The sequence below is a fragment of the Equus asinus genome, chromosome 29 (genome assembly GCF_041296235.1).
Source record: "Equus asinus isolate D_3611 breed Donkey chromosome 29, EquAss-T2T_v2, whole genome shotgun sequence".
NCBI classification, from domain to species: Eukaryota; Metazoa; Chordata; class Mammalia; order Perissodactyla; family Equidae; genus Equus; species Equus asinus.
Genome location: NC_091818.1, coordinates 33,943,240 through 33,959,206, shown reverse-complemented (window position 1 = coordinate 33,959,206; position 15,967 = coordinate 33,943,240). Strand labels below are relative to the sequence as shown.

At 46.6% G+C, this 15,967-nt stretch overlaps 1 protein-coding gene and 1 long non-coding RNA gene across 7 annotated transcripts in view; one reads left to right on the top strand and one right to left on the bottom strand.

Annotated features, from left to right (window-relative positions):
• The window catches only part of SEPHS1 (selenophosphate synthetase 1), a 27,622-nt gene extending 11,656 nt beyond the window's left edge, over positions 1-15,966 (bottom strand). The window contains exons 1-6 of one of the 6 annotated variants that reach the window (XM_044762384.2): positions 15,665-15,966; positions 12,580-12,848; positions 7,459-7,562; positions 5,371-5,478; positions 4,557-4,711; positions 938-1,028 (exon numbers count right to left, since the gene is read on the bottom strand). In XM_044762384.2, the coding sequence (XP_044618319.1) occupies positions 938-1,028; positions 4,557-4,711; positions 5,371-5,478; positions 7,459-7,562; positions 12,580-12,772 (651 nt within the window). In that variant the 5' untranslated portion in view covers positions 12,773-12,848; positions 15,665-15,966. Of the gene's footprint in view, positions 1-937; positions 1,029-4,556; positions 4,712-5,370; positions 5,479-7,458; positions 7,563-12,579; positions 12,849-14,837; positions 15,114-15,664 lie in introns of those variants that run through there. The other 5 variants (XM_044762386.2, XM_044762385.2, XM_070501010.1 and 2 more) reach the window with 5 other exon arrangements.
• Positions 12,855-15,967, top strand: part of LOC106840461 (uncharacterized) — a 17,282-nt gene continuing 14,169 nt past the window's right edge. The window contains exon 1 of the long non-coding RNA XR_011499262.1: positions 12,855-14,796. This is a non-coding gene — a long non-coding RNA (uncharacterized lncRNA). The remainder of the gene's footprint in view (positions 14,797-15,967) is intronic.

The following is a 15,967-nucleotide window of genomic DNA, read 5'->3' as shown; positions in this document are numbered from 1 at the left end:
AGAGTCTCTCTGCTCTGCTGTATCAAGCCAGCATACACCTGGCCGAGGAATAACAGAAACTTCTTTTTCAGCTGGTTCTCAGGACCGGTAGTTTCAGATGACAGGTGTAGAAATTAAAAGCACCAAGATATGTGAGACTACGCCACGATCATATTAATTTCTGAGTTGTTATGGCAATGAAAAAATCTTAAATGCAGTATGATAACAGCTCAGTGGAAAAGTGACTCAGGATAAATAACCTCGTATTCTAGATGCTTTCTCCTCGAGGTAATTAGTCATCAAAATGTTCTAAGTTACTAATTAGTTTAAAAAAACAATCAAAAACCTCATGTCTAAAGTAATTTAAACCGTCAATATCCCTGGCCTTATTTATACCCCAAACACCACACTTTCCACACATCCTCCTCCGTCTTATTTTTTAGTGATGTTTAAGGTATGAAAGATAAAGTTCTCTCGGCACTGGATAAGCCGAACTCGCTGCCCCCCAGAGTCTCTTCGTGGACTATCTTTGAAACCGCAAGCTGGGGCTTACCCACTCTAAGCATCCGATACACGAAACTTTGATTTAATGAAGGAGCATGGACAGTTTCTAGGACTTCTAAAGGACTTGACTGACACTAAACTCCCCGGTAGGAGAACTAAAAGGGCTCAGTCTTAGAGGACAAGCTGCTGACACTGAGAGGACCTAACAGATCTTAGCCACGTTCAAACACGTCCAAGGGGAAGAAGGGCTTACTGGATGGAGGAGAAGCAGCATTTCCATGATGAACAGCTATGTGTGCCTGTAGAAGCACATTCCAGCACTAGCAGACTAGAGAGACGTTATTTGACCTGACTCATAGAGTGGATGCCCCTTCTCTCCAAACCTTCCCACAGAGACTACCACAACCCTAACACTGCTGGCCAGCCCCCCGTCCCCAGGCCGTGGGTCACTCACAATATCCAGCCACTGGTGCACCGCCACGGCCACTTGTGTCCCCAAGGGCTTCGTCAACACCAGGACGTCCCCCGGCACTGCGTTATCTGGCCTGAAGGAAAACAGAAGGGTAGGTTCCAGTCAAGTTAACCAAGGAGATAAATTCATTACCAGTTAGACAGGAGGAAGAAAAGGCTGTCAGAGACACATTTGGGCTGGGCCAGTGGCACAGTGGTTAAGTTCACACGCTCTGCTTCGGCAGTGTGAGGTTCACGGATTCCAGTCCCACGCATGGACCTACACACCCCTCATCAAGCCGTGCTGTGGTGGTGCCCCATGTACAAAATAGAGGAAGACCAGCACAGATGTCAGCTCAGCAACAATCTTCCCGACCAAAAAGAAAAAACAAAACAAAACAACACCACATTTGGTTTTGCAAACACTTACTTAAATGTAAGCCACTACCACCACGTATCAGAGCCTTGCAACACGTCACTGAGGCTACTGCTGGAACAAAACGGTAAAAGAGAATCGAAGAGTCCGCAGACTTAAACCTACAGGCCAGTGACTTACTAGGTTCCAAAAAGAAGTGTACAAAGAAGCTGATCACTTAGCCTTCAAAGGCCTCCTGAGGCCCTGCTTCAGCCATGCTCACGTCGTTTTTCAATGCAGACCCACCACGGTTCCGAGGCAACAAGACTTTTGGAACAAAGGCTGCTTTTTTAATGATCTCTTCTATGACAGACATGTGGGGCGTATTTCTCAGGCTGTGGAATTGGGCTCAAATCCGTGGGTCTGATGTTTTGGTGATTTCAGCCCCAAAGTCTTCAAACTCAGGCTGACCAGTAAGTTTCCTACTTGGCACCTGGTTGGTCTGTCATAGAGACAGAAGGCAGATACTAGAAAGGCAGCCCTAAAAACAAAAAGACTGATCCCCCAAAGGGAACTGCTCTTGTACCTGCATCCTCACCACAAGGATGCAGGTCTCGCATGGGAGTCGTCCTGTCTCAGTTCAAGGAGCTGTCCATGTGGCTGTTCCATCCCGATGCTGCACGACTCAAATACTCACCCAAACTGATTAAAAAGCCAGCGGCATGGACTCAAAAACCAACTAGCTCCCCAACGCATCCTATAATATTTGCATCCACTGTTAGCTTTGAAAAGTATTAATTCTGTGACAATATACAAGAAATTCATTTTCCAAAAGTTAGACCTTAAGACATAAATGTTTCTCAATTCTGCTCAGCCATACCTTAAAGTCAATACGTTCTTGCACATCACTGGTCATGTGCAACCTACAAATTCATATCAACAAATTAAGTGTGATAAAATTACTGGGTTATTTTTAAGTTTATGGGAAATATTTTATGAACTATAATCATGCTAATAGGCCTATTCATATTTTACAAAGTAAATACATACGTTGTTGACAAAAAATTCATTGAAGCTTGTTTTATTAATTTTTCCTCTCTGATTTTTTGCTATCGCTAAGTTCTTTTTCTACTGGAAAGCTGGAATGGGTGAGACAGATGGGCTCTAGGATCTTTTGTCCCATCTAAGTAGAAAGTTTCAGAACTACAGACATAAAATATAGGAAAATAAAACCTTGATGGAAGTAATGCAAGATCCTTAACATGAAAGTTGTCAGGTAATGGCTCTAAAAGGAGCTCCCATCAATTAAAAAAATGGACAAAAGATATGAAAATATGAAAAATATGGTCCACTTGACTCATAGGAGTAAGGCTTAAACCACCAAACGCACTGGCAAAGACCAGGAAGTTTACCAGACTGTGTTGGGTAGGACACAGGGGAACTGGCATCACTTGCTGCTGGTGGAGCATACACTGATGGAGCTCCTATGAGGGCAACCTGGAGTGTCCATCAAATTACATATACACCTGACCTAGCAATTCCATTTGGAAAATTTTCCTACCAATAGATTCACACATGTGCACAATGACCTGCGTATAAGGTTACTCACTGGAGTGCTATTTGTAACGTCAAAATAATTGAAAGTAATCTGAATGTCAATGGTAGATGGGTTAAAGATACCCAAGACTGATCAAAGTGGAGCCTCCAGGAAGGGACACTGGTGATACAGGATGGGTGAGGGGCTTTGCACTGAAGAGCCTTTTATACTGTGAGTTCTGAACCACGTGAGCACAGCCCCTGTCAGGGCCTACTCACACAATAAGCGGAGTTTCTACTTCCTTCAGAAAATAGGACGTGTGGCTCTTCTTAACAAGACATCAAACATGGAAAGTGACCCTTGTGTTCAAAGAGAAACTTCTCCAAAGATCTAGAAATGGCCAGAAAGCACATGAAAAGATGCTCAATATCACTAGCCACCAGGTAAACGCAAATCAAAACACAGTGAGCTATCACCTCACACCCACTAGGATGGCTATTATCAAAACGACAGACAATAAAACACGGACTAGAGAGGATGTGGAGACTCTGGAATTCTCATACATTGCTGCTGGGAATATAAAATGGTGCAGCCACCTTGAAAACCAGTGTGATGCTTCCTCAAGTTAAACGGGTTACCACATGAGCCAGTAATTCTTAGGTATATACCCAAGAGGATCACATACGTTCACACAAAAAACTTGCACATGAATGTTCATAGCAACATCATTTACCACAGGTTGAAATAACCCAAAGGTCCATCACCTATGAAGAGATAAACTGTGGTATGTCCATACAATGGAATATTATTCAGCCATAAAAAGGAATGAAGTAGTGATACATGCTACAACATGGGTGAACCTTGAAAACATTATGCTCAGTGAAAGCAGCCAGTCACAGAACATCGTTGTATGATTCCATTTATATAAAATGCCTCAAACAGGCAAATCCATAGAGACAGAAAGTAGATTAGTGGTTTCCTGGGGATGGAGGAAGGAGGGAAGTGGGAGTGACTGGTTATGGGCTGATGGAAATGTTCTGGAATTGGATAGTCGCAAAGGTTGCACAACTTTAGAATACTAAAAAATCAATGAATTGTATACTTTAAAAATTTGAATTTTGGGGCTGGCCCCGTGGCCGAGTGGTTAAGTTCGCGCGCTCCGCTGCAGGCGGCCCAGTGTTTCGTTGGTTCGAATCCTGGGCGCGGACATGGCACTGCTCATCAAACCACGCTGAGGCAGCGTCCCACATACCACAACTAGAAGAGCCCACAACGAAGAATATACAACTATGTACCGGGGGCTTTGGGGAGAAAAAGGAAAAAATAAAATCTTTAAAAAAAAAAAAAAAAAATTTGAATTTTATGTTGTGTGAAATTGTTGTAATAATTATACTTCAATTAAAAAAATCTAATGAAGTACTAACACATGCCACAAAATGGATGAACCTTAAAAATATTAAGCTAATATTATGTAAAGTGAAAGAAGCCAGGATGGGGGGAGGCAGAGCAGGGAGTGAGAGCTAAAGGGTACGGGTTTCTTGTTGGGAGGATGAAAATGTTCTAAAATCGACTCTGGTTAATGGCTGCACAACTCTGTGAATGGACCAAAGACCACTGAATTGTATACCTTAAGGGGGTGAACTGTACGGCATGCAAATGATATCTCAATACATCTATTTAAAAAAAAGAGAGAGAGAACAGGCCACGTGACATGAAACAAAATCCACTTACATGATAAATTCATTGGGCTGGCAGACAGTCGTAGCCACTCCTCCCAGAACAATCCAGGGGTTTAACACTGTTTGGCCGCCCGTTACAGACGTTCCGGCCTCCTCTGCTGCATCTTTAAAACCCTGTATAATTAGGGGCATCACTTTATCCCTTTCCTAGGGTTTAAAAGGACACAAATTAAAAGTCACATAATTCAGTTCAAAACCAAGAAAAGAGAGTCTACACTCGTAGTTATAAAAAGGATCATAAAACCCTAAAGGGAGGCCTGAAAGTTTCCAGAAGGGGCAGGGAGTAACAGAAACAAGTAGGGAAGAGTTTACATTGTAGCCATCTTATCAAAGGCTGGGAGATGCTCTGGGTTACACCGTGAATGAAGCCCAAACAAAGAAGTAAAAGCTGGAATGTGACTGGGTGCACAGGGCTGCCCGACACCTGAGCCAGGCTCCTTAATGGTCCACAGGAATCCCAGGACCAGCTTAATACACGCCCTAGGTCTGTAAGGCTAGGCCAGTCCACAAGCCCGGTGTGGGGATGCTATTACGGTGGCCTAGACGTCACTAAAACAAACAAAAATGTCTTGGCTTCAGTCTTCCCAGAAGAGAGAAAGGGAAGCAGGCGGCAGAAATGAAAATATGAATAGGCCAGACTCTATTTTAATTTACTGCTAAGTGCCAAAAAGTGGAGAGCTGGACGGGATACAGAAGCCACGCAGCCTGGGCTCCTCACTCTGGGGGGGGGGGGCATGAAGGGCTAACCAGTCAAGTGACGCAACAAGACAACAGACCAGCAGGCAGCCGGACGATCTCCTACTTACCCTGTCGGTCATTTTATTACTGACTCCAAGAAGCATCAGCATATTGTCACATTCTGTGACCCCCATTGCGTAGAGGTCACTGAGGACATTGGCACATGCTATCCTGCCCTGGAAGGGAGGGGAGATGTGAGAAAGGACAATAGGGGGACTTTCCAAGTGCAGAAGCAAAGAGCAAGCCCACGAGCGCCTCCCAGGAGAGCTCAGGGGCTTTCCAGGGACATGGGCCTCAGTTTCTAGGACGTGCAGGTCACCACCTGCCCTTAATCACAGAACCACTAGGCCATTCACTCTCTCAGATGTTCCTGTCACCATCTCTTCTCCCTTGTGCAGAACAAACAGTTTCCATGTTCTCTCCCATTCTAAATATTGGGAGAAGGCTGCAGTTTACTTAGATGGGGAACGGAGAGCGCCGGAGACGTCAGGGGGAAGCAAGGTGGGAGCCGATGGTTTGGGAGGAAGAGCTATGGAGTGAAAAAGCTTGAAAACAACCATGCCGAAGCAAACTTGGAAACAGCCACTTATCCTAAACAGATTCTAAAAAAGCACTGACTATATCAATTATAGAGAGGATGGTTTCTATACACTTAAACGGAAAAATTTTTGCAGTTTCTTTTCAAGGCTGTAGGAGATAAACAGAGAAATCATCTTGTTTGAGAAACCAAACAAGTGGAAGAAATAAAACACATCCAGGCTTGAAATTAGGTTGTTTTTTAAAGAAAAAGAGGAGCATTTCCCAATCAACTATATGATTTTATTAAAGGACTTTAGAACAGTATTTATTAGAAATGTGGTAACAAAGATTTTTTTATCACCCTTGGAGATATTTTAAATCTAAGTTGCCACTGCCTCAACACTAAACAAGAAAATGATGCATTTTTCTTCTGCCATAAGGATAATCAAACTCCAAAGTAGTATCATTTTCAGCAGCCGTTTCGCTGCTTGTCTAAGGTTTGCTAATGACTTCCTGGCAGATCGGCAGTGCGCTCAGTAGCTCTCTGCGACTCACGTTCAATGTAACAAGGGCAACAGGTGGTTTGTGACTTGTAACGTAACAAGGTGCCAACCGCTGGTTAGGGCTGCAGCCATTCACTGCCCCTCCTGCTCTGGGCTCTCTCAGATGCTTTCACGAGATGCTGGGAAAAGGATGAATCCTGGGTCTAGCCACCTCTGCCACCCAGTCATGTGGGAAACTTGGGGTATGGCATACCTCAGTGTCTCAGGAGTCCTGCTCTAGAGGACAGAGCAGATGGACATGCAGAGGACAAACTGGTTTCTAGTAACATCTAAGAGGTGAACACCGCCCTCCCCCCATTTGGCGACCTCATGGCCAAGTTCCCGTGTGTGCAGCTTGATCCCAGTGCCCTTGGCGCACAGGAAGAACCTCTGGAATTACATGACAATAGGACACTCCCAGTGCCGCCATCGGCTCCCCTTGGCTGGTGGGGTGGAGGGGTTATAGTCAGGTAGACTGGGGGGTGCTGGCTACAACCGTGCAGTGAACGATGTGGAGACCATCTCAGCAGAGCGTGATCAGTGACAGCAACTTTAATTCAGTAGTTCAGATGCAAAGTACACCGTGGCATATAACACAGTGATGGGGAGAGTGACCAGAATCAGATGAAGTGGTCAAGATGCTGAATTGTGATGACATGCTAAGCTCCTTATTTCTGGAAGGAAACATCTAGGATCAGTCCTACTGGAGAGTATGGTAACATCTCTAGCCTGAAACACAGGAGTTTACACATGTCAGAGAAGAAAAGGGACAAGGAATGAAAGAAGAAAACTACAAACACGTCAGCCAGTAGACATGCTTAGTAGACAACAGGTGCTCCTGCACAGACACGCACTCAGGTCCAAAAGCAGCAGAGGACTCCCCACGTCTACCTTCACTGCTTCACGCTCGGGACCAAGCGTGCGCAGGAGACAGATCCAGTTGCTGTGACTGCAGGAGTCGGAGCAGCCATGGAATGAGGACAATTTGGCTATAACAAAAACAAAAAGCCCACACACGTACACAAAACCCCCGCCACAACCCACAACCAAACGAACTGCTGCTCCAGATGTGAAAACACATGAGGTCAAACTTACCATCATGTAAGGGTCATCGACGATGGGATAAATGTAATCCGTGGTTTGAACCAAGGACAGGCCGCCATGCCTCAAAGGAATGACACAAGTATCCATTCCAATGCCTGCAAAGACGGAGGTCAGCGTCATCCAAAAATCAAAAGGAAACGCCATTTCACTTTACACCATCAGTGTTCTGAACAGGAAGAGTTGTGTAGAAGATACTTAGGGAACACCGCACACTGCCAATAAAGCAATGTGTTTCCTATCAAGAAGCATAATTGAAATAAACATGAAACATACAATTAGCTTAAGACAGAAAATGAGAATAAAATTTGTCAGTGATGACGGCTCAATTTCAGTGTGGTAAACTTTTACACTCTAATGATGCCCTGAAGAGAAATTTTCCTTTGTGTTACTCTATCATGTGGCTGGCACCACAGAGAATTTCTCTAAAGATGAGAATGGCACACCTGGGGCGTCTTACCTAGTTACTTAGAGTGACTCTTTAGGCATTAGTCTGTTTTCCCACAAGAAAATCTGTAAAATATTTTACACATAGAAAATCCTATTATTACTTCAACATTTAGTCAAAATTGAAAATGACAAAAAAAAAAAAAAAAAAGGAAAAAGACAAAGCCAGAACAGGTATTCATCATTTCCAATCAACCATGTACATAACACTGTGGCATCTGTGATCTCTCATATGGATTCCCAAAAGCTTTTTTTTTGGTGAGGAAGACTGTTGCTGAGCTAACATCTGTGCCAGTCTTCCTCTACTTTACATGGGATGCTGCCACAGCATGACCCGACAAGCGGTGCTAGGTTCACGCCTGGGATCTGAACCTGCAAACCCCAGGCCACCAAAGCAGAGTGCGCGAACCCAACCACTAGGCCACCAGGCTGGCCCCTAAAAGCATTTTTAGGGGGAAACCTTAAAATTCCATGTTATTCCCCTTGTGAAAAACTTATAAATGTCACCTTTACTAACTTATACTATGAACAGGGAAAAAAACTAAAGAAGCCTGTGGGAAATACCTCAATTTATGAAAAATTGTCTCTAAACATTTAGAAAGATAATACAGACAACTGATGGGCTAATTAGAAATAATTACCTTTTCCTGAAATCAGTTTAGAAATAGTCAAGACTAGCTACCGTAGGCTACATTTCATTAAAAATCACCTATAATGCAGACATTCTGCAAACTCAGAGTGGCCTTCCCACCAAGTAAGCTGAATAAACAGGGTGCCTTTCTACACCTCTCAAAAGGATGCCCTCCTGCCCTCTTAGGAAGTGTTTCAACTTTGCAACCCAACAGCCAACAGGAGAGAAAAAATCAGGACGAAGTACAGAAGGAAGCAAGCGGATGCTCTCCTCTCAGTTCAGAATTCCAAACGAAACAGGAGTGAATCGCATCCGAATCACACTGGAACGAGTACACGGTACCTTTCGTATTCTGAATAGTAAAATTGCCACGGCACCACCACCTCAGCGCCGTGATGGCGACATGCCCAACAGAGGCCGGGGCACAGAGGCGCCTTATTTTCCGGGTCTTGGCCCATTATTATGCAAAAATAAAATCAAGTTTAGTGAAAAGGCAGACTCTGTGTAGACAGGCTGATGTTTTTACTATACTAGACGGCAAAGCAGAAACTCTTGTTGGAAGATCCAGTTAGGGAATGGAGAGTTCGCTTCAGAATGGCAAGTCTCACAAATTTGTGATGATGGAAGGCACTTTACCAGTGATCAGTTTTTGTGTTTTAGTCCAGAAGGTGTGCGATAATTCATCTAAACAGTGTATGCGCGAAGTCTCTCAGAAATTCCAGCTAACAACGTTCCGTGGCACTTGGGTGAAAACGGGGCAAGAACCACAACTTAACTCATATTGATTCTGATTCCAACAAGCGGTTATTCCAAGTATATTCCTATTCACTTTGGAAAAGAGTGAAATATGGTTTTCTTTTAGGTTTTCATATAAACTACAGGACTACTGAAAGAGAAACTAAAATACCCGTTGCTGAATATGAGCTTTAAATGTTTCTGATTTGGGTAATCTTAAATTTGAATTAAATATATTTGGTTTGTAAAGCCTGTAATTTCTATTTATACCTAGCATCAGAGCATGTTAACTGATGATTCTTGAGCACGTTCCCCGGGCTGAAGAGGAGCTTACAGTGTCCACATGTCCTCTCTCACAACCATGACACCACTACATACTAGAATGAGGGTCCCGTGTCCTCTCTCACAACCATGACACCACTACATACTAGAATGAGGGTCCCGTGCTGTCCAATATGGTAGTCACCAGCCACGTGAGGTTATTGAGCATGTGAAATGTGGCTACTGCAAATTGAAATATACTGTAAATATAAAATACACACCAAATTTTAAAGACTTGTACCAAAAAAAACCCAACATCTCATTAGTAATGTGGTTTAGATCAATTTTGTGTTAAAATTATATTTTTATATATTGGATTAAATAAAATATATTAGAATTAATTTCACCTGCTTCTTAGAATGCATACACTTAATACCTAAATTAGTTAGAATACATCTAATAAACATGTATGTGTTTAAAAGCTATTATGGCTCATCTTTCAATTAATGCCATCTTGGAATCCGGGAACTACGACATCCTTTTAGAAAAAATTTAAAGACAGATAAAGACACTTGTGTGTGTAGACATATACAAACATAAATACACACACACATATGTATTGTGTATGTGAGTACAGATATACAAGGTACATTTACATGCACAGATAATTTCTGGTACTCACACAAGTGCAAACAGTAAACATTAGCATCCCATTGTACAGACTGGGAAAGTGAGGCTCAAGAGGGTTAAGTAATGTGCACAGAGTAACAGTAGTGACTAGTAGGCAACTATGTCAGGATATGAATCTAGATCTGACCCCAAAGCAAAGTTTCAGCCATCAAGATAGACCGCTTCTGTACAAGGTTTTAATACGTCCTCTGCTTCCTTCAGCATCCATCTGCTTGTAACCTGGGGTCCATCTACCCCTCAAGGATGCTGCAAATGCAAACTTTTGTGGATGTGCATTTTTCTGCAAAAGGGTCACGGCTTTGATTTACTTCTCAAAAGCTGTATGTGACCACACTCCTTCGCACTCTGTGTTCTGACATCTGCTCTTTCCTGCCTCTTCCTTTGCCGTCAGACAGCCGGCCCCTTCAGCCGGTGCTAATGGCAGCTCATGCAGCTCCTCTCCCCACCATGACACGTCTGGACTTAGAAGCCAGATGACAAGCAGTATGGTGGGTGGAGGAATTGGAAGATGTGGATTCCAGGTCCTGACCCCAATCAAGGGACAGAATGGGTTACCCAGCCTTCCTGAGCATCCTGAGGCTGCTGGAAGGAGCAGATGACCCGACCCATTATCAAAGCGCTTCACAGTGCATGGCGTGCCCACGCGCTCAGTAAGATCAACAGGGGGAAGTTGTAAAGGGGAGTTATTACTTTATCCATGAGGTTTTTATTGCATTTGTTTTTGCCCATTCAAGTAGCTTATTTTTCTTGACAAAGTTATCTAAGAGCTTTCTCAGTATTTTCTTATTTCTTGACAAGTTAGCCGACATTCTCCAACTCATTCACAAGGTATTTCTCCACAGCTTAGACATCAGCTAGATGAGGACGGTTTTCAAACTGAGCTCCCAGGAGCCCTGCAGGCCCTGGGAGTGCGGGCTGTGGGTCCTCCTCTCTCCCAACCAAAGCAACTCTGCTTTGATCTGCCTTAGAGATTGGCGAAGAAGGAACACCCTGGGTTCAAAACCAATGCTGTAAGACAGGACTTCACAACAAAATGATGGGCGGAAATAAATGAAATAAAAACCCTATGTAAGGGGCCAGCCCCATGGCCAAGTGGTTAAGTTCACACACTGTGCTTCGGCAGGCCGGGGTTTCAGCGGTTTGGATCCTGGGTGCAGACATGGCACGGCTCATCAGGCCACGTTGAGGAGGCGTCCCACATGCCACAACTAGACGGACCCACAACTAGGATATACAACTATGTACTGGGGGGATTTTGGGAGAAGCAGCAGAAAAAAAAATAAAAGATTGGCAACAGTTGTTAGCTCAGGTGCCAATCTTAAAAAAAAAAAAAAAAACCCTATGTAAGAAAGCTGATCAAGTCACACAGCGTAACTACAAAATCTCTGACCTTCTAGGTGCTGGCCCAGTCGGGCAGCGGTTAAGTGCACACATTCCCCTTCGGTGGCCCGGGGGTTCACCAGTTCGGATCCCGGGTGCGGACATGGCACCGCTTGGCAAGCCATGCTGTAGTAGGCGTCCCACATATAAAATAGAGGAAGATGGGCACGGATGTTAGTTCAGGGCCAGTCTTCCTCAGCAAAAAGAGAGGAGGATTGGCAGCAGTTAGCTCAGGGCTAATCTTCCTCAAAAACAAACAAACAAAAACTCCAACCTTCTAGAATACACACTAAACACTCAAAAAGCAAAGTGATCGCGGTCTTGCATCACGTACTTAACAAACCACACAATAAAGGCTAACAAACAGTATCCCAAGAGCCTAGAATTTCCTTCTGAGCACTATGTTTGGGAAAAGGCAAACCCCTAATGACATCAGGAATTTAGTCAAGAAGAAAAAACAGCTTTCCATTCCAGATGACGTCCTGGGGTCAAGTACAGATTCAGTCCAGGCTTCTCCTCCCCTCCTCCCCACAGGAGCATTTCACACAGTGCACACGACAGAGGACCCCCAAGTTCTCCCCCTGCCCCGTCACTGCTCCGAAAGTACTGCACAGTGATGCTTAAGTACTACCCTTCCCAAGGCGATGAAAAGAACACAAGCATTTTAAGGAAAATTTGAGGTAAAGACATAAAGGAATTTCTGTAATCCTCAGCTAACCAGAAAATTCAATTTCACAGAAAATGCTTTTACTGTAATATAATTGTCTCCATCGCAGACTTAAGTGTTTCCTCCAATCAGTTACAACAACGTAACACAGTTACCACTGCTTTGCTCTGAGTCCTTCTTACAGAAATTAGGGGGAAAAGAAAAGCGACATGGGAGGACAGAAATCTGGTTTTCGACTTACTGACTGGACCGCAGGCCAAGATGCTTTGCTCAGGAAAGTACAAAGAAACAACGGTTCACGTACCGAGCCTTGGCATAACTGCTCCCAGAAACTGCTCATCTTCTTGGAAGTGGTTCTCTTGCAAGGACTCCAGCAATTTCTGCAGGACATCTTGGGGCACTTTGCAGCCGGTGCCCTTCAGTTCCGTGAATCTGGTTAGCCGGAAGCTCTTGTCCAATTCATAACTTTCCGGGTTAAAGGACTCCCGCGTAGACATGGTTCTTGGGCGCACACGCCTCACAGCCGGGCTCCCCCCCTCCCTCTCCTAGCGGCTGGTTTCTTGACAGATCCACCTAGGTATCACCAAAACACAAAGACAGCATTTAAGGAATTCTCACCAGTACTTGCCAAGCATCAAGCAAACACATGATGGTGAAAAATAAACGTGAAAAGGTCTAAAATCACCAGGACCACAGGGAAAGTGATTTTGGGCCACAACAGTTCATCACAAGGGATGCATAAGCCAAAGCAAGTCATTTTACAAAGTGACGACACCATCACAGACATCTTCTGCCAGAGAAGATCTAACGTCTGTGTTATAACTGTGGTTCAGGGGGGCAAGGAGGAAGACCTCCTCTGAAGAAGGAACTACGGGCTGGCAAGCTTCCATGACACAGTGCCACCATGAACACTAAGCCCCAAAGCTGCTTCTAGCAGGCAACATTGTGAGAACACATCTAAGTCGCTTCATCTGTCAACCTAGAAGCACTATGGTTTAGAAATTAAACACTCCGGCTAAAGTGACTTCTCTGGAAAACCTTCTGATGGCTTTTGCTATAAAATGCCTCATAGAAACTCAGCGGGAAACGGATGTTGATGGAAACGCGTTTCATGAAATTCTTCACGATGCTAAGACTCATTTTAGGAAAGCATGTTTTCACTCTGAGCCAAAAGTACACAACACGATCCAAAACTAATAGGAGGCCTCACTACAGAACACAACTTGCAAACTGGAATGGCTGTTGAACACAGCGAGGTTTATTTTCTTCAAAGAGAGCGGTGGAAAGTTCTCTGATGTTTTAATGCAGCGCTATTTCCTAGAAAGCAAACATCCCACCCAATAAACTAGTACACACACAGCATTGACAAAACACGCTACTGCTCATTACCATTTCACTGCAAAACTAAAACGATAAATTAAACCGTACTAAATCACTAGCATTTATGGTACTTGGTACCACCGGAAGTTTCTGGAACAAGCTCTCCTAAGTTTGAAGTCTCTGGAGCTAAACCAAAAGCTGACATGTGCTCCTAGGGTTTACAAACCTCCAGATTGATACTTTATTGGGCATAGAATTACAGACGCCCCAAGTTTTAGGGTCGGTTTCCCCTATAAAATTTATGATTAAGAACATAATTCCCATTTATAGGGTTTTCGATCCCTGGGAAGCACATAGCTCCTCGAAAATAAATCTCACAAAGCCCGCGTTTGGGCACTAATCCAAACGGACTTTACAAAAACATGTCTGGGATGAGCGCTGATTTCGGTTTGAAACCTACAACCTACAGGAGTAAACCCTTCAGCATTCGTGAACAACCTGCCCAAAACGAGGGCGGCAGGCGACCAAAGCCAGTCACCGAGATGGGAATTCTGAAGCCATTTTAGAGTCAGGAAAAGTCTAAAACCACTTTGACTTGGAAGGGTTTGGAACAAAAACAACAGTCTTTTCCTCACAAAATGCCTCGCATTTAACACCGCCTCACTCCTACCAGGAAAAAAAAAAATCCAACTCACGAGGCATTCAGTTATTTTCCTACCTCCAACCTCTATCCAAAAAAAAAAAAAAAAGGCGGGGAGGGGAATTTGGCATCTGGAGGATTAACTTCCTTTGAAGCATAATTTACATCTCTCCCAATTTTTACGGGGAAAAAAGTTTAAAACACCCTAAGTCCAGAAGGCACTCAGGAGTTTTAAAATTCCAAAAGGAACGAGAGACACAAATCACACACACACACTCGAACTTCAAAAAAATAAATTCTTACATTTTGGGGGGGGGATGAGAAAAGGGGATGCTTGCGGGGCGGGGGGGGGGGGGGGGACGAGTAATTAACAGGGGGGCCAATTTGCATCATAAGAGGCTGTCAATTCCAGCCCTGAAAGCCGCCTGTTTACACCTTTAAAACAATGACATTAATATTTAAAGACGAAGGTTAACCCTTTCTTTCTCGGCCACTTTTGGGTTTGTTTTTTTTTTTTCCAACAAGAGTACGCAAAGCGGGCCGCACCGCCGGGGGAGCGCAGTAAGTGGGGGTGGCAAGGGCCGCCCCAGCCCGGTACCTACCTACCCCCAAGCCCCTAAGCCCAGGGAATAAACAATGGGGTGGACGCCGCGACCCGGGCGCAGGGGCCCGGCGCTCGCCATGCAGCACCGGTCGAGGAGGCAGCCAGAGCGCGGAGGCCGGGACTCGGGGACACCTGAGAGCTCAGGCGGCCGCCTTCCAAGGCGACCCGGGCCCGGGCTCTTTGTGCGGCGCGGCGCGGCGGGCTGGCCGCGGCCGGGCGGAGGCAGCGCGGCGCCGCCAGCTGGGCCATGCCCGCCCGCTCTGCCGGCGGCGGCGGCGGCGGGAACGGCGCGCGGCCCCCGCCGCGGGGAGGGCGCGCGGCGCGCAGGCCAACCGGCCGCGGCGGGACCCCGGCCCGGCCGGGCGCCCAGGGTCCGGCGGCGCCCGCGGGCCGGAGGGCGCGCGCGTGGGGGCGGGGAGGGCCCGGAGGCGCCGCGCACCGCGCCCAGCGGACCGGGCTGGCTTCTCCCGCCGCGCACGCGGGCCGCCGCCGCCGCCGCGCAAAAATGTCGGCGGGCGAAAAAATTAACCCGTGCGTCGCCGCCGCCGCCCTCCCCCTCCACTCCTCCCCCGCCCTCCTCCCTCCCTCCTTCCCCGGCTCCGCGCGGCGGCGGCGGCGGCGCGGGCGGTGCTTCTTTTTTAAAGCGGCCCCACCAAGCCCTGGCTCTGCCCCTCTCCAGGCAGCGCTGGAGCGCGCCGGCCGTGCACGGCTCCCGGCGGGCCCCGGCGGCCCGGAGGGGGATCTGCACGGCCGCCATGGGCCTGCGGACGAATATTCCCCTTTAAGCCTGGTGTCTCGCCCCCCCCTCCCCAGCCAGGCGCTTACCGGTTCGCTTTGCGCCCTCCTCCTCCTCCCGCGAACGGGGCTCCGGCGCTCCCACAATGCACCGGGCGCGGCCGGGCTCCCTTAAGCGTCGCCTGAATAAAAATGCCGCTCCCGGCGGCGGAGGGCGGGAGGGCCCGGGCCGCGCCTGGGCGCCGCGGGGGCTCGGCCTGGCTCGGCGGGCCCCTGCCGGGAACGGGGCCGCCGCGCTCCGCCGTGCGCCGCGCGCGAGGGGCCTTTAAGGGCCGGCTACCTCCCTTTAAGAGGCGGCGGGCCGCGGCCGGAGCGGCTCGGTGGCTGCGTGCG